At 38.0% G+C, this 25627-nt stretch overlaps 1 protein-coding gene across 1 annotated transcript in view; it reads left to right on the top strand.

The window, feature by feature from the left end:
• Positions 1 to 25627, top strand: part of LOC132378991 (protein transport protein Sec24C-like) — an 83593-nt gene that overhangs the window by 38352 nt on the left and 19614 nt on the right. The window contains exons 4-15 of the mRNA XM_059946417.1: positions 1754 to 1935; positions 4700 to 5095; positions 5915 to 6039; positions 9587 to 9698; positions 12091 to 12218; positions 19266 to 19404; positions 19886 to 20001; positions 20865 to 20989; positions 21432 to 21623; positions 22196 to 22289; positions 22609 to 22725; positions 24297 to 24467. Of these exons, the coding sequence (XP_059802400.1) occupies positions 1754 to 1935; positions 4700 to 5095; positions 5915 to 6039; positions 9587 to 9698; positions 12091 to 12218; positions 19266 to 19404; positions 19886 to 20001; positions 20865 to 20989; positions 21432 to 21623; positions 22196 to 22289; positions 22609 to 22725; positions 24297 to 24467 (1897 nt within the window). The remainder of the gene's footprint in view (positions 1 to 1753; positions 1936 to 4699; positions 5096 to 5914; positions 6040 to 9586; positions 9699 to 12090; positions 12219 to 19265; positions 19405 to 19885; positions 20002 to 20864; positions 20990 to 21431; positions 21624 to 22195; positions 22290 to 22608; positions 22726 to 24296; positions 24468 to 25627) is intronic.

Below are 25627 nucleotides of genomic sequence, written 5' to 3'. Positions count from 1 at the left end.
TTGTAACTTTGTTGTGAAACCTTTTTATCCAATTTAAACTAGTCTTTTTTTTGTCTCCCGAAGCTTAACTATAAGTCAGCTGAAAGTTATTACTCAAGTGGAGTTTTTTTAGGAACTTGATTATACAAAGTAATGATAACAGCATTGTTAGGTAAAAATCTTAGACAAATATTTGCTGTTTAGTGATAAGTCAACCTAAGGCAGCATAATGTGTGAGCCTGGGGTCTGTATGGTTGTAATATGTATATGGATGTAAAGATGCGGTTATCTCCATGATCTAGCTCTTGCCTTAAAACATTCAGCACACTGAATTCATATGAGGAAGCTTTTCAGATGAAAGCAGCTGGTGGGTGACAATTGTTAATATATTATATAATTGACCTGACAATGGGCTATGAGTGGGATGCATTCGTACTGCATTCTTTTCCCTCAAATCAGAGAATGACAGGCTGCTATGAGGTATCTGGAGTGGACTTGGGTATCTGTTTTAGACATTGATAGTCATATTTACAGTGAAGTGCGATTGTTACGTTTTTTTTCTCCGGCCCTATTCACCATCCTCGGCTAAAAGTAGCAATCCTGCTAGCATTTCATAGCCTGAGAGGCTGGTGCACACCCACCCACAAAGAAGAACAGTTTGGCAATTTATTTATGGTTGAAAACCAGTTCAGAACTTTTCTTCTGAATACACATCCCCCGAACTGTATCTTCCACTAGCAATTTGGTTACAAAATTATGTTTCAACGTGATCTTATTTCTAGTCATAAATGTTAAACCCTGCTCAGAAATGCATTAGCACCCTGTTAAGTCATGCCACTTGCTTAACTGGTTGTCAAAACTAAGCTTAAACATTTGTTAATGCTGCTGCTTTTCAAATAATCTCAATATTGAAATATTAAATGTTATACTCTTAATAACTATGAAGATTAAAATGCTGATGCATGACATGTCAGAGATAATACACCTGATTCTGATCTTTTGTTTTTAAAGCTGATTACCCTTAACTCATCTTCAGCATCCCCACCAATTTGTATCTCCCTCAGTAGTTCCCCTCCACTGAATGACAAGCTTTAACCTGGTGCAAGTTGAGCAGACAGATCCTTAAGCATTACAACTGGGAAAATAAGAGCTTGGTCCTCTGTATGATCAAAGAATGGAATGACAGCAGGAGGTTTTGACAGGAAGCTAGGGATTTTGTTCACATTATTGCACAAAAACTGTGGGGCCATTTGCACAAGATATCTGCTGGGACTTCTCAGTAAACTTTTAAATATTAAACCAATTTAAAATTTTAAAATTATATTATACCATTTAAAAACATTTAAAGTCAACTTGGGATGTTTGTTCTTGAATTGACCAAATGTTTTCTATTATTTAATACCATGTTGCTCGAGAATAAATAGATGCCATTGCTGCACCAGGATAAAGAGTACACAGTTTCAGTGGGCAGATTTTGCAGTGTAATTGCTGAGTATTTATCACCTGTTTCATTCACTGTTGAAGTCCATGAGGAGTCTAGCATTGGTCAGCATCACTCAGTAAATACAGGGCTTTATTGAGAATACTGCATGCTATCTTTTATTTACTCAATCGCTTTTGCTGGAATGAAATAAGTTCATCTGTGCTCAGAGCAATTAAGTAACCTGTTCGGTGATAATGGTTATGTTAACCCTGTCTGCAGAACTTGAGTCATTGCAGTTGACATTCGCTTTGCACTTAATACCCAAATCTAACTGGTGAAATCCTTTCATAGGCTTCCAGTGTCTCAACCATACTTGCCTGGTAATACAGTTCATTCTGCTGGTCAACAAATGCCATATCAACAGTATGCACCCCCACTTAGTCACGCTCAACAGTTACCAAATCAGATGGCCCGAATGCAGATCAGTGGAGTTTCCACCAACAATGCATCACCTTCAGTTAGCCAAGGTTACGGTAGGTAAAGTTGATTATTTTTTACAGTTGAAGACATATCTAGAGATCAAACAGTCATATACTTTTATAGTTCATCAATTAGTTGATATTCTGAGATCAATATTAATAATATTCAGAGGTTTTCAGGAATTTACTGGACAGCTCAACTTTTACTAGTCAGTCCCAATATATGTGGTATAGGTTATACAAAAAGAACCACTTTGTAGAGAAATCTAGTTATACAGACTTTTAAATTATTAATAATAGCCACTGTGACATACTGCATGGCTATGGCCCTTTGACTTGCCAAGTCTGTGTCAAATATTAAGTATTCTTTTGCACAAATGTTTGCTGATCCCATTTTGTTCTCCCCAACATTCCCATCTATTCTCTGCAGATTCTACCACTTATCTACTATATATTAGAGGCAGTTAACACTGGCCAGCTGAGCTACCCTCGTGGATTTGGGATAAGCTGGGATTGCACAAAACCACATGCACAAGGGTGAAGGTCCAGACTCCACCAAAACAGTAGTGGAAATTGGAATTCTGCTAGCTGAACAACCCTATTTAGCTACTTTTGTGGAAGCCTGCCAGTGACCAACAAGAAATGTCTGCTCTTTTGCAACTGTTGACCCAGGAGAGCACACGCACCCTGGGATCAAGTTAACATGCATTACTTGAATTCAGCTATTGATAAACTGTACTCCTAAACAAGTACAGTGACAGGAAAAAAGTTTGTGAAGCCTTTGCAATTACCTGGTTTTCTGCATTAATTACCCAGGGCTGCTTGAGGTTACTGACTGGAATGTGCTTTGTGAACTATATGGGGAGGATATTAATGGACCTACTGATTGTGTCACTGGCTACACATCAACTTCTCTGTGGACACTGCAATGCCATCAAGGGCTCTTCCCTGCTCCCCTAACAACAAACCAGAAAAAGAGAGCCTTTAGATGGTGAGACAGGGAGGAATTGAAACATGCAGCGGGGTTTAAAGGAGAAGAGCAAGGTCGCTAAAGCAGAATACAGGAAAGAGCTGGAGAACAAGCTTGGACAGAGTAGCACGTGGGAGATGTGGAGAGACATGAAGAACATCACTGGGTTCAATCATTCTAGCTGTAGAGCCTTGGAATGCAGCTGTGAATGGGCTAATGAGTTAAGCCAATTCTTCAATAGGTTTGACAATTGTCCTCTTGTTCACACACCAGCTCAAGTACAGAGGCTTCCAGCTTCATGCATCTCTACAATTCTCCTAAGGTCCTCTGAAAGTTGTTTTGCTGGAGGCATGGTGGACAAAAACAGATCTATCTTGACAAGAGCAGTAACCTGACTTTGCGTCTTTTCATACAGGGCAGGGCACCTCAACAACCCACATCTGCAATTTCATTTGTTGATTGAAATGGTGTACTCAGTATTGATGAGAAGTCCAATTGTTTGTGTGTTTTTAGTTTAGGCAGATTGTGTTTGTCTATTATTGTGACTTTGATGATGATTAGACCACATTTTATTGAGTAATTAATGCAGAAAGCCAGGCAATTGCAAAGAGTTCACAAACTTTTTTCTTTCAACTGTATATTAGCTTCTGAAGTCAGATCTCTGTGATTTGACACTTCAGAAGAAAGTGAGAGAATTTAACTGATAATAAGGGTCTTGTCAGGATAGATGTGGAAAGGATATTTCCTTGAAGAGAAGGAAAAATAAAGGGCTCATGTTTAAATCAGATGAGTTTTTTTTTGTTCATTGGGTAATGTATTTGGAGCTATTTCTTGAACTGCTTTGCAAACTATGTCCCCAGAAGGTGGTTTGACAAAGATAAATGTTATTTTAGTTAAAAGATTGACTCTTTCATTAAGCTTTTGTTTACATGTGAATTCATGGGAATATTTTGAATGCATAAAGTGTACTACTGTTGCCTCAAAATAAATTACTGTAGGTAAGTGTAGCTATTTGATGGTGTGGATGTGTGTGATGTCATTGTTATAAAATATCCTGCTGTTTGTCGCGTATTGAGGTATATGTTGAAAGTCTAAGAAGAGCTTAAAATGCTGCCCTTGGTGTGGACTGTGTTGCTGCCTGCTGCAGAGAAGTGTTGGAATCGGTGTGCAAAAGTGTGTGCAGTCTAATAGTGGGTGATTGTCTTTATTGGCGGGGGAGCTGTGTGCCCAGTATGAACTGGGCTTCATGCTGTGGTGTAGCCTGTTGCATCCATCTAGAAGATAATGCCACAGGCTCTGTGGTGCAGCGTCCATGCTGGCATTGATGCTGCTGTTCGGTGTTCATTCGGTGGAAGACAAGCTGGATTGCATTTGTCTGGAGATTGCTATAGGCTTGTTCTTACTGGCAACGTCCGTGGACTCAGGGACTTGGGCTATTTTTTTGTGTGACTATGATTACTGCGATTTTACGTTTTATATGTACCAAATGCAACCTAGCTTGTCTTCCTCCGAATGAACACCAGACCGCAGCATCAATGCTAGCATGGACATTGCACCACAGCGCCCAGGGCATTATCTCCTAGATGGATGCAACAGCTTCACCACAGCATGAAGCCCAGTTCATACTACAACAAAGAGCACATGGTTCCCCCGCCAATAAAGGCAATCTGTTAGTACTGTGTTTTGCACTTTGGCCCAGAGGGATGCTCTTTCATTTGGCTGTATTCATGGGTTTTCATGTATGGTTGAATGACAGTTAAACTTGAACTATTATGAACTATTGCAACTCAGTGAATTATTTCTACTTTTACATCTCTGTTTATGACTGTAAATATATTCTGCTTGCAGGACCTCCGGCTTCTCGCCCTCCAGTTTCAACTAGCTTACCACCTGCAGGCCCAGCAACGTATTCTGCTCCGCTCCAGAATGTTCCTTCGAGCACACCCCAAAATAATAGCCTTCCTCAGCATTCTTTTCCTGGTCAAACAACCCCTGCATCAACTTTCACACCTCCTCCCACAACTACAGGTGTGAATCTTCCTCCTTCAGTAGGGATGCAAAGACCTCCCATGATGCATGGACCACCTCTGCCAGGACAACCTCCATTGGGACCTTATCCAACCCAGCCTAATCACAGGCCTATGGGTCCTCAGCCTGGTATGCCAGGAGTATCCCCTGGGGCACCAACTCAGGGCTTTCAGATGCATCCAGCACCTAATCAGGGATTTGTACCTCAACAGAATGGTAAATTTTTATACAATCCTTGGAGCAGACTTTAAACTAGTTTAACATATCATCTCAAGTGTATAATTTTTATATATATATATAAATATAATATTTATATATATATATATTTGTGTTGATAGGCTCTGCTGTAAATGATGTCAGATTGCACATTTATAATGTAAATGTAATGATTTTTAGAATTATACAATATTAGAATGAAAATACTTCCATCTACAAAACTTGAATCCTACCTCCAAGTATGAATACACTTGTATTTGAACATTTGAAGACCTAACTGGCTAGTGAGATAGATCCAGTAGTGCGTAATAAGGAATTGGTTAAATTATTTTTGCAATTTCAGGGATTGTGTGATAACTATTGCTAAGTATTTATATGGGTTAGATAAGGTGAATGGTTAGTAAATCACAAAATGTTGGAGGAACTCAGCAGGTCAGGCAGTATCTATAGAGAGGAATAAAAAAGTCAATGTTTCAAGCTGAGACAATATGAAAAGGGTCTCAGCCTGAAATGTTGATTCTTTATTCCTCTTCACAGATGCTGCCTGACCTGCTGAGTTCATCCAGCATTTTGTGTGTGCTACACTGGATTTCCAGCATCTCTTCTGTTTGAGAAGAATGCAATGTTCTTATGAAAATACAGGTTTTGATAGATACACATTTCCTGGAATATTATATATTCAGATTTTAGTGAATTTGTGCAAAAACAGATGAGAACCAAATCATTGTAGCATTGAAGCTTGTTTGAACAAATAGTGGTATATTCCATTTACTTGCTGTTGATATGTAAATTTATTTTATTTGATAAACAATGTCCTAGGTTCTTTTGGGCAAATGAGAGCACCACAACCAAACTATGCTGCACCTTGCGCTGGAGCATCAAGCTACAGCAGTCAACCTCAACCTCAGCAAAAGCGATTGGACCCAGACAGCATTCCTAGCCCCGTAAGCACACTGATTTGTTATTTTCTTTGTTGATGAGTGCTGTGGTCTGAAGTTCATAGAGTTGCTCTAAGTTTTCTCATTTCCTAATCTAAATTGCTTGACAAAGGAATCATTTGATCGGTTTGTTGGAGAATTAAATGTACTTCTCTTCCCCCCCCCCCCCCCCCCCCACCATTATTCTTCAATGTGATTGAATTTGTTCAGAAATATTGTTTAAAGTAGCCTCAGTATTCCACATGTACTTAATCTGATGGTGTCAAAAATTCTGCAGTAGCAGTTTTTGCACAAGCAAGTAGCTACTTTAGTTACTGATGTAGTTACTTTACATCAGCTTGATATTCTGGACTCGGTGGTCTAACTCTAGTGGGAGAGATTAGTCTCTTCTTGATCTGTTATTAATATCATAGCTTCCTGTCTACATTTGACTTTGAAGGTGTACTTCATCTTGTTCTTGCCAAGGTTGCAACTTCTGAGCTTTTTGTTAGTTTCCCTCATCCTTCCATGTTTTGTCTGAATCTACGTCTGCGGATAGCTACATCCTGAGTACATGAAAATGAGATCTAGAAAGAGGCTAGTGGGAAACTGGTGGAGGTTGATAGATGTACAGCAGATTAGAACTGAAATGCCTAGAGCAGCATTAAGGTGAGGAAGTAAACAACCTTGTCATAAGGTGCTCTGTACTTGTAAACCATAGCAGCACTGTAACAAGGCTGATTTATTCTTGACATGTAAGTTGATGTTTTATTATGGATATAGATGTTAGTATGTCAGTTGAAATTCTAGCATCTGTGCTAAGGTATATTATAAAGAATATTTAATTGCCTGACAAAACTCAACTTGCCAGTTGAGTGAGTAGGTTTTTGTTGAGTTAGTGCTGACTTTACATGAAGTTAAATATACCCAAGCCAGACAGAGAAGGTTATGCCTCCAAGCAATCCAGGAGGATTCAGCTATTCAAACTTCTATTTGGGTAAAAAGTGGAGTTATTCAGAATAAAGAATAAAGAAATCACGCAAAAATGCTGAAAATCAGAAGAAAATCCACAACTACTTGAAATACTCTGCAGGTAATAGAGCGTCTGTGGTCTTGATATTTTGAGTTGTTTTTCTGTTGTAAGTAGTTCAAGAAGACAGGAAGCGAGTGATAGTGCTTGGAAGAGACTGAATTAGAAATAAGAGCATTTTTGATTGACGGTGAATAGATGAGTTTTTAATGATGTGAAACAGTATCTATTTGCACATTTGCCTTTAAGACCTTTTTTGTGAAAGTGGGTAATCAAGTCTTTTGAATCTTTTGTTAGGATGTGCTCAATTTTCCAGGGCACTAATTCTACGATTACACACTTCCTGCTTTAACTAAACAATTCAGATCAGCTGATGCATTGATAAATTATTGATTGTTTTATGAAGTGAATAAGACGATCTTTAGAATGGTAATCAGCCACTGTCCTAATAGTATTGCACAGGATCATATAGATGTACATCTGTTCTAAAACAGTGACACTTATTTCTTTAAGCAATTGCAGTGACCTTTCCTTGTGTTTCACACTATTTCAGATGTTAATTCTAATGACAATATTTTGATTACCAAAGTTTCCCTACTCTGGAGATGAATGAGGTTCCTGTGTTGTCCTCATCTTTTCATAACTGATCATATCATAGATTTCGATACTTGGTGTAGAGTATTCAGCATTCTAACTGATTCCTTTGGTGGGCAACTGGCATGAATGAGGCTGAAATCATCATTAACACTGCACATCATATGAATGTAATCCTTTATATTGCACTTAAGATTTTCTGAATTAACGTTGGACTGTGCATAGTTGAGGAGCTAACACATTTATGGATGGAATTCTTCCCAGAATTTTATTTGGAATGCAGAAATGTAAAAAACCTTGCATTTGGCATTAATGTGTTCAGGTAGTCAGTCTAACTACTTGCATGTGCAATGATGTATATCAAAGGACTTGCTGATGTGGCACTGTTTGTGCAGGAAGGTAGAAGTAACAATTGTTACTCTTGTTTCTCTCCTGTTTTGCTGCTCACTTGTGCCTTTATAAGCAACTTAATGAACTACCAACTCAAAAGAAAACAAGACATAGAATAGATCCAGATGCAATTCCTAGTCCAGTAAGTCTGCTTGTATGTATGTGCTGTTACCTACTGCATTACTGCCCTGCTTAAACTCCAAAAGGCTCATTTATTTGTAAATGTCAATTACATGCTGTAAGGTCATAAAATATTGTCCTTCATTTTGTGCATCCTTCTTTGCAATTGCACCTTTTTATTAAATAGGTAAATGACAGAATGAAAATGTATTCCTAAGAAAATATTTTTACTGCAAACCTTTCCAATAGAATGCTGGAACTTTAATCATCTGATTTGTGGATAATTTATAGCATTTGAACAGATGTCATGAGCTGCTTTGGTACCTTACAGTCATGTTTTATTAGGGTAGCGTTAGATATAAATGTAATCTTTTATTAACAGGATCTACACTTGCATACATAACGTGCATTTTTGGTCTTGATTTTAATTTGCAGCACTGTCTAGCTCAATTAGCTATATATTTGCTGTTTCTTAATGCATCACTATCAACATAGGAAAGAATGCAAATCACTTTAATTTCCCTCCTTTTCATTATTTTCATGAATTGTGAATAAGAAATTGAAACCATCCTATAGGATGCTTTAGTTGCAGAAGCCTTGATGTACTAATTAAGTCCTAACATTAAGTTAGAAGAATGTATATTAATAAAGTAGTCATAAAGCATCCTAAAAGCAAGCTGTGAAATTCTGCTGGGACAAAACTATTGTGCTGGGGTACTGAATATGACTAACTTCAGTAGCTACAGAAAAATAACTTTTTACTTGGAATTTTTTTGGCGAATATTAGCTTCTGAATGAGGGTCCCTCATTGAGAGGTACTTCACTGATACATTCAGAGATAACTCTGAAATGCAAATGTTGGTGTAATGCAAGTCTAGATTCAGCGTGTAGAGGATTCATATCAAATTTATTTTTTACTGTCCCCACCATCCCCAGTCATTGTCAATGTTTTCATCAATAATTCATCATATTTTTCACATTTGAAATATGTGGATTAGTGCCATTGTTTTGTTCCACAGGTACCTGGAATCAGTCGATCTGTTATCTTTTAAACAACTGAGTGAGGCAAAAGACTCCACTAGCCAGGCTGTTCCACTGTGCACAGCTTGAGAGATATCATAGTTGAGCCCAATTTTATGCTCAGATATGTTCAACTTTGCACTTCAGCAGTAACTACTGAGCACAGAATGGGATTGGGAACTTGGGCTGATTTATTTTGCTTGTTAGGAGTGCCAGAGTAAATTGTAATCCTATGTTGATTAGCTTGTTCAGTAGCAAGGCCTCTACGGCATAGGCAACATGTGTTGGCAAGACAAGGGTGAAGCTTTGTTAAATGGCTAGTCAGTGTTATATAGTATATTTGCTCATCTCTGCAATCTATAACAAATAGCTTGAACTTTAAAGAATGACTCTGAAATGTTGTATTGTGTGCTGTGACAGATTCAAGTGATTGAGGATGATAAGTCAAATCGAGGATCTGAACCATTTTCCACTGGTGTAAGAGGACAAGTTCCACCACTTGTGACTACTGACTTTGTCGTCAAAGATCAAGGTAGATTTTCCTTAGCTTTGGTTATAAGCAGTTTCATATCGCAAATATGGATCATGCAGTGGTTACCTGCATATTTGATTCATTGCTTTTGTGTAAGGTGCTCAGGACATGTATCTCAAAAGTTTTCTAAAAACCTTGGATGATTTTTCAACTTGTAAGTAAACTCCAGAAAATACTAAGCTGAATAGATCAGTGATTGAAGGATAACATTGCAACTTTAAGAGCTAGAAACCAACTTTGCAGCTCCAGCAACCTGGGTTCAATTCCTACTTCTGCTGCAATGTGTGTTGCACTTGCATGGTCTCCCTGTAGCAGCTTGCATTTTCTGAGTGCTTCAGTTTTCTCTTAGACTTGCAGAGACATACGGGTTGATAAGCTAATTGGCCACTTTAGTTGCTCTAAAATCAATGTAGACAGCATTCTCAGCTCTACCTTCTTCAATCAACCTTATCATCTCATCAAAAGAATCAATAAGTAAGTAAATAAGTAAGACACCACTTGCCCTGTTGGCTCTCCCTAAAGAGGACATGGTTTTCCAAATGTTCGTAGATTATATAAAATAAGATGATTGTAAATGGGTTATTTCCTGCGGAGCATCAAGAAAGCTCACCTCTGTCCCAGGATACTGACGGACTTTTACCGCTGTACCATTGAGAGCATACTCACCAACTGCATCTCAGTGTGGTATGGCAATTGTCTTGTATCAGACCATAAAGCATTCCAACATGTGGTGAAAACTGCCCAGTGGATTTTCGGCATCCATTGAGAACAACTACCATAAATGCCAAACACAAAGTACACTGCAGATGCTGTGGTCAAATCAAGACGTACAGAAAGGCTGGATGAACTCAGCAGGTCGGGCAGCATCTGTTGAAAGGAACAGTCAACTTTTCGGGCCGAGACCCTTCGTCAGGACATGGCCCTGCTGAACCTCACATCACAGTGCTAAACACCCATATTGTACTGTCTCAGTAATTCAATATTTGTATGCTGTGGCATTTACTTTTTATTTGCAGTTATTTTGTAAGTAACACTGTTCTTTGCATTTCTGGTTAGATGCTAACTGCATTTCATTGGCTTTGTATCTGTACTTGGCGCAATGACACTAAAGTTGAATCTAATCTAATCTAATGAATGGTGATACAAACTTGTGGCTTGAAGTACCAGATTCTGTGCTGCATAAATCTGTTAGTCGAATTATAGATTATCTCCCAATTCCAAATAAGGCCAACAGTGCAACAAACCAAATTTCTTGGGATATAACAGCTATGGGCTGTTATCTAGCAATTGTCGTTATTTCTACTCTATGTATGCTTTTAACTTATTTTTTCTTTAAACTGATGTTGTTTGCTATACATGTTCACAGTGATTTACCTTACTAGTAAGTTCTAATATTTCCCTTTGAAACCAATATTCAATCTTGGTTTTTCAGTTGGAATAAGTCACGCTGCACGTTGTGACCAAATCTAACCACTGTTCCAAATGCATTACGGGAGATGTATTGGGGTATTTTCTATAGTCTATTCTATTCTCTGTTCTGCATGAGTCTCAACAATTTATTCTTAAAAAATTATCATTGGGAGTAAAAAGCCTCTTATGTTTGGTTACCTTTCAAGTCATCCTCTGCTAGCACATGCCAATCTTTTTTCCCCCAGTATGTATTTAATCATTTAAATTGGAGGGTGTTTGTATATTAGTTGCATAATTAACATGCTACTTCATCTTTTGCCACTTGCTTTTCATTACTCTTCTTTGTCCTCAGGATGAAGTGTATTTAAGGCAGTAAATCAGCATTAGCCACATGCCTAAGTGAAAATACAATTTTGGCTAATTATAGTTCAAATTGATCAGAATTCCTTTTGGGCATGTTACCTAGTGCTTTTGGTTTCCTGTGTTCTTGTGTGCACTTGAACATTTTTTGTTCATCTGGTTACATTAAAGTTCAAAGTAAATTTTATTATCAAATGCATGCATGTTACCATATATTGTACTACCTTGAGATTCATTTTCTTGCACATTAAACAAAAAAGCAAAGTTGACATTTTTATCATCTTTACATGTGAACATTTGACTATGTAAGTTATTAAGTTGGTCACAATTGTAGTTGCTTGGCAGTCTTCTCAATCGATACACTTCAGTTGGTCAATACAAGGCTAAAGGCTATGAATGGAAACTATTGAATGCTTTAGATTCCTGACTTTCCCTGCAGTATACGTTAAATGTTATTCTAAAATGAAATGACTGAAGTGTTTATGAACTTGACCTTCAGTTTTTGGTTGATTCGCTGACAAGCAAAATGCACCAAATGTGGATTTTCGTAATTAGTAGATTGAAAAGTTACATTTTGACGATGTATGAAGGAACCTAAAACAACCTGTTCATTGTCTTGCAGGGAATGCAAGTCCTCGTTACATTCGATGTGCAACTTACAATATACCTTGCACTTCAGATATGGCAAAACAATGCCAAGTTCCCCTCACTGCGGTCATTAAGCCACTTGCCACCCTACCAGCTGATGAGGTAAATGTTTGCACTACATTCTTAATGCTTCAAGAGTTCAAGTTGTTTACTTTCTAAATGGATGCACCTGTTCAAGCATGAGTATATAATACAAAAACTATTTTAGACTAAAGTGGAGGCAATTAACAGAAGTACTTAACCAAAAGTATTAGCTGTGGTCTCTGATTAGATCTACTGTTCACAAAAAGAATTAAATCCATAACAGGTATTTGAAGGATCATTTTTGCATTAATTAATATTAAGTAAAAATAGGAAGGATAAAATCAAATTAGGTAAATAGCCTTCGAGAGCTGTGCATGTAGAATGGACATCTGAAGGCAACATCTGGGATTTACTTAAGCAACATTTGAATATTATGGTGTCTGCCTGTAGGTTCCTTGTGGACATGAGAGCTCTGATGAACCCGTCTTTGGTTGGAGGGTGATCATTGTGTCATTTTGTGCAAAAAACGCTGACTTGCTGGGGGATAACTGGCAGCATGTGAGAAATAATTTCCCAGTTGATGCCTTTAACAAAGGAAAAGAACATGGATCCAAACTTCCAATGGAAGCTGTTGCCTGATAATTTAAGTAGTTAAATTAATGTATTGTCATTGAGTGTAGTTGCTTGATGAATTGGGTTACTTCATGGGTTAAGTTAGTGAAGGGGATAGCAAATACAGGCAAATTCATTTGACCTTTTTATAATTTGAGCAATGTTGGATGTTTGTAACTTAGATGGTGCTCATCCTTGTACTCCATTCTATTTCAAGCAGTTAACGCTGCTTAAAGTTAGTTAAAGCAAGACACAATACTGTATTTGTTGCTCTTTTCACAATCAAGCTGTGAAATTTGATCTGACTGCATTTGATTGAGTCTGTCTGCTGACAGCTGCTGAACAGCTAGAATTGTACACCAACCATAGAGGTGGCAAAGTCCGTTGTATCAAGAAACACTCTTATAGCTTCCTGTTCTATAAAGAAATTTTAATATATGAAAATGAGTACCGTAAATTCTGGACTATAAGCCGCTACTTTTTTCCCACGCTTTGAACACTGCGGCCTATACTATGCATGTTTTTTTCTCATGCCGCCAAAAACATTTTGCCTCGTAACAGTAGACCAATAAAATTGATGAGTAGTTCACAGAGGTCCAATGAAATTGTACGATAAATCAAGCGCACTTTCACAATTAAATTATTGTAAATCAGTCATTTGTACTCGCCCTCATCAACATGGAAAACACTCGAAGCAAAGCATATGATGCAGCTTTTAAGTTAAAGGCGATCAATCTGGCGGTTTAAGAAGGAAATTGAGCTGCTGCACATAATCTTGGCATAAATGAATCGATGTTGAGACGGTGGAGACGCCAGCGTGAAGAACTGAGTCAATGCAAAAAGATGACAAAAGCTTTCAGAGGTAATCATAGCAGATGGCCCGAACTTGAAAACTTTCTTGAAGACTGGGTTAACACACAGAGAGCAGGCGGCCGCGGTGTTTCCACCGTGCAGATCAGACTGAAGGCTAAAGCAATCGCCACCAAAATGAAAATCGAAGATTTTAGAGGTGGGCCATCGTGGTGTTTTAGATTTATGAGACGAAAAGGCCTGTCCATCAGGGTACGCACGACTCTGTGTCAGCAGCTCCCTCCCGACCACGAGGAAAAACTTGCTAACTTCCGCACATTCACTCAAACAAAGATAGCGGAGAATTCCATCGGGCCAGATGATATCATAAATATGGATGAAGTACCTTTGACGTTTGACCTGCCTCTCACTCGGACTGTTAATAAAAAAGGTGACTCGTCCATCACACTGAAAACAAGTGGCCATGAGAGAACGCATTTTACTTGTGTTCTGAGCTGCACAGCATCCGGACTAAAGCTTCCACCGATGGTGATTTTTTAAGCGGCTGACAATGGAAGTTCAGTGAAAGCTGCCATCAAGAGTACAAACTCAATTCCAGCTGTGATTCCTGGGGGCACCATGAAGTATTTGCAGCCACTGGACATCAGCGTGAACCGGGCATTTAAAGTGGCGCTGCGCGTTGAGTGGGAGGCTTGGATGATGAGCGGCGAGAAATCCTTTACCAAAACAGGACACATGCGAAGAGCATCTTTAACACAAGTCTGCCAGTGGATCCTAAATGCGTGGAGCCGTGTCACAACATCCACCATCACCAGCGGGTTTCGAAAGGGTGGACTGCTGCGTGATGAAGAGGACTGCGTGCGCTCAAGTGAGAGCGACAACGAAGAGACTGAAGTGAGTGACGAGATCCTGAGGTTTTATTCAATTCGGACACTGAAGAAGAGGACTTTGATGGTTTTAGTGCGCAGGAGGAAGATGAAGAAGGCGATCAATAACTTTTCCTGGTAGGCTGCAGTATATTTTTTTTACCAGTCGTTAGGAGATATTGGAATGTTGTTCGTGCACTGTTCAGTAAAAAAGTATACGCAACGTAATTTGTGTGTTACCGATACGTATGTATATTTAAAAGTAGCTGTGTTACAGGCTCTGTTCGAAAAAAAGCATTTGCAATGTATATTTGTTTATGTTACCATACGGATTTAATTAAAAGTTAAAAAATCCTCACGTGTAATATCTTTCTGTGTAAATATCTCATATTACAACGTGGGGCACCTGCAGCTTAAAATCTGGTGCGGCTTGTACAAGTACAAAATTGATTTTCTTTCTAAAATTAGAGCGTGCGGCTTTTAATCAGGTGCGCTCTGTAGTCCGGAATCTACGGTATGTTTACTTGACACAGTTCTTAAGACAGGTTAATACCAAGTTTGTCAAAATCTATTTAATGGGAGTGATGGGGTTCTTTTTATGGGTACACCTCCACAGAAATATATGAAAGTGTGCTCAATGCAAAGTCATTTTTTTTTCAAGTTCTTTTTGCCATTTTGTCTGCTGCAGCTGTTGAAATAAATCCAGAAGTTGTAAGTGATAACAAGTGGCTTGAGCAGCACATTTGGTTTATATCGTGCACTTCTGAGATGCAGTTGATGGACTTCATCAATGTGAATTGTATTCTTCCACTTTTTGAATTAAGGTTTGGAATGAATCAAAAATTCCCAGACTGAAAACTTGAAATAACTTTGAATGAATGTAGGTCGAGCTGTAAAATTCCAAAGTTCAGTTTTCAATAACATCTCATTTATTTAAAGCCATCTTAGAATCAGGTTTAATATCCCCGGCATATGCTGTGAAATTGGTTAACTTTGTAGCAGCAGTGCAATGCAATACAATACATAATAGGGAAAAAAACCTGCAAATTAGAGTAAGTGCATATGTATTAAATAGTTAAATAGCACAAAAAATAGAAATAAAAAAGTAGTGAGGTAGTGTTCATGGATCAGATGGCAGAGAGAAAGAAGCTGTTCCTGGATCATTAAGTGTATGCCTTCAGGCTTCTGTACTTCCTTCCTGATGGTAGCAGTGAGAAGAGGGCATGACCTCTTGTGATGGGGTCTTTAAAGATGGATGTCACCTTTTTAAGGCATTGCTCCTTGAAGATGTTTTTGATACTATGCAGCTTTATGAAGGTAGTTTAGGCTGCGTTTGGAGTATTGCATTCATTTCTGTTTGCCTCATTACAGGAAGGATGTTGAGGCTTTGGCAAAGGTGCAGAATACATTTACCAGAATGCTGTCTGGATTAGAGGGCATGTGCAATAATGAGAGGTTTGACAAACTTGGGTTGTTTTCTCTGGAGGGGAGGAGACTGAGGGGAGATCTGATAGAGGTTTGTAAGATCATGTAAGACATTGATGGAGTAGACAGACAGTATCTTTTTCCCAGGGTTGAAATGTCAACCAGAGGGCATGCGTTTAAGTGAGAGGGGTAATTTCAAAGGACATGTGAGGGACAAGTTTTTTTAGTGTGATGGGTGCCTGGTGCAGTGGTAGAGGCAGATACATTAGGGACTTTATAGTAGCATTTAGATAGGCACATGAATGTGAGGAAACTGGGAGGATATGGACAATTGTGTAGGCAGAGGGGATTAGTCAAGCTGCCAATTTGATTATTAATTTTATTGGATCAGCACAATACTGTGGATTGAAAAGCCTGCTCCAGTGATGTACTGTACTGTGTTCATTACTTTAGGAACTATGAAGAATTTGAAAGCATTGAGAGTCATTGTGAATGTTACAATGAAATTGAAGACTTGGACTGTGCAATTGTCAAAAGCATTGTATGAAGGCACTCCATTATTTGCAAGACGTGTTTTTGCTGATTTTGTTTACTTACAGTCAATCAAAAGAAAACGGCAGCATACAGTGGATGAATCCTCCATTCATAACTATTAGGAACTAAATCAGTTTTATAGTACTCTGGATTTTTCATCGGGGTTTACTCCTGAAGTCTTCCCATGAGAAGGTCTTGCTGCAAGGCAATGGAGGTTTGAGATTAGAGTTTACCTTCTTGTAGATGAGCTGCCAACCATGGCTGACGAGCCCCAACTGTCTGAAGTGACTGGTTTTAAGGTGCTGATGACCCACCTTTGCTCCTTCTGCCAGTAGAAATGGTTTTGCTCGGCTTAGTAGCTAAGCCAAAGGTGAAGGTAGGAAGGAGCTGGACTCTGTTGTCAAAGGCTATGAGACACATGCCATTGGCAGTATTTAATGGGCAGTGGGAGCACAAACCCCACCCCGCTGGCTATGACAATTTTAAGGAACTCCCCAAATCCCTGCAATTAACTTCACAAATTGTACTCTTTGTACTTACCTGAGTTAGAGTTAAACTCAGATAATTTTATCAGCCATTGGCTTGCCTATTTTCCCAGGTAATTTGGATTGTGTTAAAACCTGAGGCAACCTTCTTCACTATTCACTCTACCACTAGTAATTGGTCTCCAATATGCAAAACAACTCTCCACTACCATCCTCTGCCTCCTACCACATGGATCCTGAATTTGCAAACCTTCTGAATGTGCTGTGTGTGATTTTCGCCAAAGCCTTGTTAAAATCCATGTAACGATATCCAGTGCCCTGGGCTCATCAATCCTCTTGGTCACGTTATCAAAATAAAAACTCAAAGCAAATCTGCAAGGCTTCTATGCAACTTCCATGAATAAAACTGACCACTTCTGATTAGTCCTTGCCTTTGCAACTGCAAATAAATCGTGTCCCTCAGAGTCGCCTCCAGTAATTGGAAAAGCCTTATGCAAAATTTAATTTTTTAAAAACCCTTCTGCAAAGGTTACTTCCAAATATTTTTCTAGTGTGGCCCAGGTACAACAAAACAATAATCAGGCCTCAGAACAAACTCTCAGGATTTTGATACTGGTCTGGCAGATTTTCTGGATTATTGGGCATTGCTTCTGTTAATACACCAAAATGATTTCAATTCACTTCAATGTTCCTGTTTAATTTTCCTGTTGAGCTTGAGGTTGGGAAATGTGGTCAAGTGTTTTTGTTTAAAGAGACCATGGGAACTGTGACTTTTCTTTCACGAGAGTGCAGGAAACAAGGCATGGAAGCTGGATGCTGAGCTATCTGGATTTCTAATGAATTGCTTAGTATACTAAGTTTTTGTTGCTTTGTTTGGTCTAGTATCCAAAATAATTGTTGACATGGACTGCAAAATAGGATTGTAAAATACTGGAATAAATGGGATTGTTCTGGTGTAATCACATCAAAAATGTTTGCCATTATTTCTGCAAATGGCAACTTTTGTGCATTGAGAATAGATTTCTAGAATCCTTTTTTGGAACCACAAGGCAAAAAGCCTTAGTAAATCTGAGCATAAAAAAGAATTTCATGTAAGATCTTGTAATTTAAGAACCACAGTAGATGAAGGTCAATGAGATATTGATAAGTTTTTAAATTTAAGTTCTGGAAAATTAACTGAAGTTAATTTGAACAAGCTTTTTCCGTGGACTGCTGGAAGCTGTGGGGTAACTTTCTTTGAAGTATATAAAATCATGAGGGGCATAGATAAGATGAATGGTCAGTCTTTTACACAGTAGGGGAGTTTAAACCTGAGGACATAGATTTAAGATGGGGGAGAAAAATGTAAAGAAGAGCTAGAGTTTTCCACAGTTCGGTGGGTGTTTAGAGGAGCTGCCAGTGAAGTGGTAGAGGTGGACGTAATTACAGTGTTTAAAAAGCATTTAGACAGGAAAGGTGTAGAGGGAAATGGCTAATTGCAGTTAAGTGGGACCAGCTCAATAGACAGCTTGATCAGCATAGGCAAATTAGGCCAAAGGCTCATGCGTGTGTGTGTGTGAGAGAGAGAGAGAAAGTGGGAATCAAATACAATGCAAAAACCTATCTAAAAGGTAAGACTTCATTGGGTAGTTGAGAAATCATGATCAATAAACAGATTGGTTCTGTAGTCAGCTAAATGTCGTAGTCAGCTAAATGTGAAGGCTGACACAAAGTTGTAAAAATCAAATGGGCTGAGGTTAACAAGTTTGTGTTAAAATAATCATGAAATGAATGAAATATAATAAAATAACTGATTGGTATTGGGTGAATACTTTATAAATTTGAAAAAGTGTTTTGTAGTTATTTATCAGGATTCAAAGGAATAAAATACCAACTATAACCAGAACTTGAATTTTATATCTATGATTGCAATGGAAACAATGAAATGTAATCTAAGTTTTGATGTTTTCCACCAAGAACATTGGAAAAATAGATGATAAAAATACAAAAAACTTTGATCCATGATTGGACCTGGTTAGTTTGGCCAGAACTTCAGTGTATTCTTGTCGATTCAATGATAAACTGAGGTTCCTCTATCCCCTTTTGGTTGTTAAAGGCTATTATATTATTTTGAAGTGATTGAGAAATATCTTAGTATATCTTCAGCATTTATCCTGAAACAAGCATCATCCAAGTTAGTAATCTCATTATCTGACTATTAATTGCCTACAGATTGCTAAACTGTAAAGTAAATGAATTCACAGATAATTTACTTTGGAAAAAGTGGATGTAAAATGCACTGCATTAATAAGCACCCAATAAATCATGCTGTAAAGGAAAAACATGCATATAATCTCAATTTCGATAAATTGCTGAAAAGATGTTATGGAACTCTTTTGTCCTTCTAATTGCAGGCACAACCTTTCATTGTAGATCATGGAGAAACTGGTCCAATAAGGTGCAATAGGTGCAAGGCCTACATGTGCCCTTATATGCAGTTTATTGAAGGTGGGCGGAGGTTCCAGTGTGCCTTCTGCAGTTGTGTTTCTGAAGGTAATTTTTCATTTCTGTAGAATGTAAACTTATTTTTGAATTCTCCCTCATTTGATGTTCGCATAAAATAGAACAGCACAGTCAAATTCAGTATTTTAGGTAGCATTGTCTTATAGTAACTTCTGAATATGTCAGAAATTACTGCAGATGCCCTGCTTTTCACTTGTCATCTTCCTACCTACTATAATTGGCAGATTTGGAATCAGTTCATGTTAGGGGATGTCTAAATTACCATCGAACAGCCTTTGATCTTCAGAAATGCCAGCTCTACAAATCCTTAACAGATATCCTGCATTATTTTGATAATTTTCAAAATTAATCTACATGCCTCTGTTAATTCTACAAGATTTTTAAGTTGAAGTCATTTTTAGTGGTTATCAATATAACATTTTTCTTAATGTGACTGACTTGTTCATGTTCCCATCTCACCTTTTTGACGTACTTGGAAGCAACACTGTAACTCCTGTTTTTCTTTCCTTAGTACTGCCTCACTATTTCCAACATTTGGATCACACTGGCAAGCGAATGGACTACTATGATCGACCGGAACTCTCACTTGGTTCCTATGAATTTTTAGCCACTGTAGACTACTGCAAGGTATTTTATATTTAATTTCCTACTTAATCAATGCATCTCTTTCACAGTAGTTAAATTGTAAGTTAAATGTTTGGTTTAAAAAATACACATTCTATTGAGCTTAATTAAATATTCTAAATTTAACCCTGTGGCTTTAAATAATATAATATGAAGTCATTTGATGTGGGTAACTACAGTCCGCTTGTAAATTCTTTTGCTTTGCTGTATCTGCCGTTTAATATTGCCAAGTAACAAGCCAACTCGAATAAAGAAAATAGATAATAGCTAATAGGTTTATTTTTAACGCTGTCAAATATTGCATTAGTCATTTGCTTGCCAGCACTTGGAATTTTTTTTTTAATTCTTGTATTATTGGTCTGTTGATGGCTTGCATAAATCAAGGTGAATGTAGTTGTTGACTAAGGGAATTTATATATTATATGTTTATAAAATATATAATTGATGGAAGTGTCTTTTAACCAAAGTTGCAGTGAGGCGATTTATCAATGGTCCATGACTTTCTGCTTGTCTGCATCTTTCATTCTTGTGAATGAGTTTATAGGAGAGGCTAGTCAAAGAAACTAAGTAAGACCATGTTTTAGGATTTTCATTTTTCTCAAGATAAAAAAAGCATGCCTATGATACCATTTTGGCAGTAGTTTCAGCGGAATTTTGTAATAGACTTTCTTTTCATCATTTTTAACAAATCTTCTGAAATTTCTTTTTAAATCACTGAAGGCAGTGGTTGTTCTTGGTGCAACTCTCATGCACGTGCCTCAGCTTGCATTGTGTCTAGCCAATTGTAAAGTTGAGGCACTGCTATGGTTGATGCAAAGGGTTTTGCAGATTCTTCAATTTCAGCTGAGAAAGAATTTCTTTTGCAGAACAATAAATTTCCAAATCCGCCTGCTTTCATCTTTATGATTGATGTATCCTACAATGCACTGAAGAGTGGGCTGGTTCACCTATTATGTGAGGAGCTTAAGGCTTTGTTGGATTTCCTTCCAAGGTGAGAGCATTTTGTTGTGCCCGTTTAAGCAGAAATAACTTGCTCTTTGAATTCTCAACAGTCTTCATCAGTTATCACTTGAAGTCCAATTGAAATAAATCACTTTCCATTCCAGTACTTAACACATTTAAAAGAAAACTCATTTATTTTTTGTATATATTGTTGACTCCATTTTATTTATCTTCAAAGGAAGCAATCTTTCTTTTGCCTGCTTTTCTATCTAATGGGGTTCATTGTTTCTGATGCTATTGTAATTAATCTCTATATCCTTTCCTTGGGTGATGTGCAGATTTGCCCTTTAGCAAGTATCATCCATATTGCCATTGTTTGTGTCCGCTGTCACAACTTGTGTATTTCTATTGTTCTGTTTTGTTTAGTATCTTTCCAGATGAAAACCTGGTGCTGAGAAGTAACGTTCTTGAATATTTTGCTTCTCTTCCAGGGAGGGCAATGCGGAAGAATCAGCCATAAAGGTTGGCTTTGTAACATACAACAAAGTTTTGCATTTTTACAACGTTAAGAGCACGTTGGCTCAGCCACAAATGATGGTGGTGTCCGATGTAGCTGACATGTTTGTACCCTTGCTTGATGGATTCCTTGTCAATGTGAATGAGTCACGGGCTGTGATAAACAGGTAAGAACCCCATCCAGTGATATTAGAAGGCTTCACTTGAAGCATAAATAATATGCTAATACATTCTGATGAGTATTGTTGTTAGGTTTTAATAGTGTCTCTTATCACTATTCTGCACAGTGAACTCTGCTAATTGATAAACCTGTTCATATTGAAGTGGAGATAATTGTTAGAACCCGAAGTTGTCATATGGTTTGAGAAATCTGAAATGAGGTACCTAAATATCAGTGCTACAGTTTGCACTGAGATGTAGCCTCCAATCGTGCAAGATGATAGGAATTCAGAGTTTACATTGCTCTGATGAACTCTCAGAACTGTTGAATTTGATTTCATAACTTGCAGTGGTTCAGTTTGTGGATTGATGGGCCAAAGCCAGTTGAATGCTTACCAATGGGGGTATTGTACATTGTACTGCTAAGTTAAGCAACTTGTCTCCTTGTTTGCATTTTGAACCAAATACCATCTTCAATTAAATCTGGGTATTGTTGGGTTCGCTATGCAGTTTATGTAACTGAATTGCAGTTGTACTGAACAGCTGTAAGTAATAATAATCATGGCTATTTTCCCCTCAGTTTGTTAGAACAAATTCCTGAGATGTTTGCTGATACCAGAGAAACTGAGACAGTTTTTGGACCTGTCATTCAGGCTGGTTTGGAGGCACTCAAGGTAAGTCTACTTTTAGATCCACACACTTTTGAACCTGCAAATCATGTTGAAAATCTGGAGCAATGGATTTTGATCTTTGGATTTTTAGAATAGTAATGATTCAATGACTCATTTCAATGATTGGAGTTGATTTTGGGGCCAGAATTGCGATCTTAAGTATATAAATCTGCATTTGTTGGGGAAAAATATTTTTGTTGTTATTGGGAAGAGTTGATGCAATTACAATCATGAGTTCTATTTTCTTTGTTTATTTGTCTTTGACTTCTGCTCTGTCTCTATACCTCTGAGAGAAGGTGCTGATGAAGTTTTGTACTTGCAGGCAGCTGAATGTGCTGGCAAACTCTTCATATTCCACTCTACCCTGCCTCTTGCTGAAGCACCTGGAAAACTAAAGAATCGAGATGACAAGAAGCTTATCAATACAGATAAAGAGAAGGTAGGATGATGAAGACAGATTTCCATCATTTGAAGTTAATTATTTTTGAGGCTGCTATATTTGGAAAAACAATGTTTTTTGAGTAACTTCATAAATAGTCTCTCCATGTGTGATGCAGTTAATGCTGCATTTACTGCCTAGGTCTAGCAGCATAAGGATACTCGAGTCAGTATTTCTGGAGGTAAACTAAAATGGTTTATTATTGTCACATGTAATGAGGCACAATGAACATTTCTCTTACAACTCAGCTGTACAGTTCATTACAATGGTGCTTTGTGGAGGTACAAGCAAAAACAGAAATGTAGAATAAACTTCTGAAGTACAGGAAAAGTGCAGTGCAATTAGACAATAATTACAACAAGGTAGGTGGTGAGATGAAATGTCTATCTTGTACCAGGGGACTGTTCAATAGTCTTATGATGTTGGGATAGAAGCTATCCTTAAGCTTCATGAATAGAACCTCTGTTTAAGTATGTTATAACTTCAATATTTAGAACAATGATAAGCAGAACTTATGGCAGGCATATTTGATTTTTAGCATTCATTGGTCATTGTAGATAATTCTGCTTTTTAAACCCCCAGATCTAACTTTTTTTCATTCCGTCTTTGGTCTTTCGATCTCTCCTTCCTCTTACCCTATTAGAAATGCCAAAGTACATTTATTATTGTATGTATGCAGTATACAACTCTGAGGCTTGTCTTCCTGCAGACAGCCACAAATCAAAGAAATACCATGGAACCCATTCAATGAAAACATCAAACACCCAACACGCAAAACAAAACACATCTTGCAAGTGGCAAAAAATGAGCAATAAATGCAGAATATTAAACACCAAACTCAAGAATCCAGGAATGTTCAGTTTAGTTCAGTTCAATTTAGTGCTGATCGTTCGTTGTCTGCAGGCTACGGAGCCAGTTTGCCTCAATCAAAATTGCACAAAATAGCAAAAAAAAACCGGAACACACATAACATGAACTATAAACGAGTCCAATCCACAAACCGCACTTATCAAACCTTTACTAAGACCCAAGACTCCTGTACCTTCCAATAGGAGAGAGAGACAGAGAGATCAAACGCAGGCAGACAGTGTTGATCGCTCACTCACCTTCCAGTCTCATCCTCGTACAGCTCTCTTTAAACTTGCTAGACGGTTTTTATCAGCAGGAAAAGGAGCTGAACATGGGCTCGTGCCCAGTCTCTAGGCCGCACACTCTGCTCCAAGCCTCTCAGAACTCCCACAGACAGCAAAGTGCCAGATCACTCATTCGGCCCACCTTCAAATGTAAATCGGAGATTCCAATTGCATGCAGCTTAGTAGTAGAATCTTAGTATTTGAAAGAAGTAAAAAAACAGTTCCATGTATTGTCTGAAGAACGTTGCCATTGGTAATGCTGGTGCTATCTTCCTCTGTTTTTGTGCTCTCTGCCATTATTTTTTCATTAAAACATCTAATCTGTTAATTCCAACAGATACTCCCAGCTCCCCAGTACTTTTTTTCCCCAATTTCCAGCATTAACACAATTTTAACGTATTATTTGTGTTTGTTTATTTATTTATTTATTTATTTCAGGTTCTATTTCAACCTCAGACCAGCTTTTACAATAATCTGGCCAAGGAATGTGTGGCCCAAGGCTGCTGTGTAGATCTTTTCCTATTCCCCAATCAATATGTCGATGTGGCAACCTTGGGATCAGTTAGTTATCAGACTGGAGGTTCCATTTACAAGTACACGTACTTCCAGGTAATGTTTATCAGGTTACTGTGGCTATAGATGAATTTTACAACTCTCTTTCAAAGCATTCGCATGGATTTGGCTCCTCCAATGCACACAACTTTTCAACAGCGCTTTCACTTTTGTCTTTTAAGGAATGTGCGTTCTTAAGTCACAAGCAGTTTCTCAAATTAATAGTACTTTATTGATCCCGAGTGGGAAATTCTTTTGTTATAGCAGCAACATTTAAAAACATACTTGGTAATGTGCAGACTTAATCTAATAATAAAGTACAGAATAATATACACAGTAATAATTTACCAATGTGCAATAATGTATAATAAAACAGACTGTTGTACTATGATGTTTGTTCTCCTGTTGCATTGGTGAACTGTTGCATATGCTTATTGAAATTGGTAGGAAAAATTTTCTGTAACAATCCTTGTGACTGTCGTGCTGAATGAGTCTGTTCGAAAGGGTGCTCCGCTGCTTATTCAGTAGGTCATGGTGATGATGTGCCAGATTGGCCATAATCGACAACAGTTTGTTTAGTCACCTCCTCTCCACCACTAACTCAAGAGTCCAGGTTGTAGCCAAGGACGGATCCAGCCTTTTTGATGAGTTTATTTAGTCTTTTTACATCACCAGCACTAATGCGGCTTTATGTTGGGGGAGCAGCACGGAAGACTGTGCTGTCTATCAGAGACTAGTTACTGGTTTGAAGATGAATAAGTTTTGGGCATTACTTGGAATAAAATGTAGTACAAGTTGTTTCTTTTTAATGAATTTGATTGTGTGCTTGTGTTCAAAAATTGCTCTATTTCTCTGGAGACAATCCAGGTCCATTGTGCACAAGGGGCTCAGATTCCTTCAGCATATTTGATCCAGTTCACACCTCTCGTGTTGTGGATCACAGTTGATTGGGTGAAGCAGCTGTGGGTAGTTTCCATTTCAAATAATGTAAGGTGATATTGCAACCGCTTTCCAAACTTGTTCCAACGGGAGAATTGAATATTGGTTTAAATCCTAATTCCCCTTGAGGATTTTCTAATGTTATTAGTTACATTAGAGCATGCATCAGTACGCTCTTGCATACTCAAATAGTGCCATAAATAGTCAAAACATTTCGCTTGCCCACTTGATGTGCATGGGTGAAAAGGACTTAGCACAGTCCTGATTATTGAAGATAG

This window comes from Hypanus sabinus, chromosome 21 (assembly GCF_030144855.1).
Source record: "Hypanus sabinus isolate sHypSab1 chromosome 21, sHypSab1.hap1, whole genome shotgun sequence".
In the NCBI taxonomy this organism is placed as follows: domain Eukaryota; kingdom Metazoa; phylum Chordata; class Chondrichthyes; order Myliobatiformes; family Dasyatidae; genus Hypanus; species Hypanus sabinus.
Note: the sequence above shows the minus strand (reverse complement) of the source record. Positions and strands in the feature narration are given on the sequence as shown.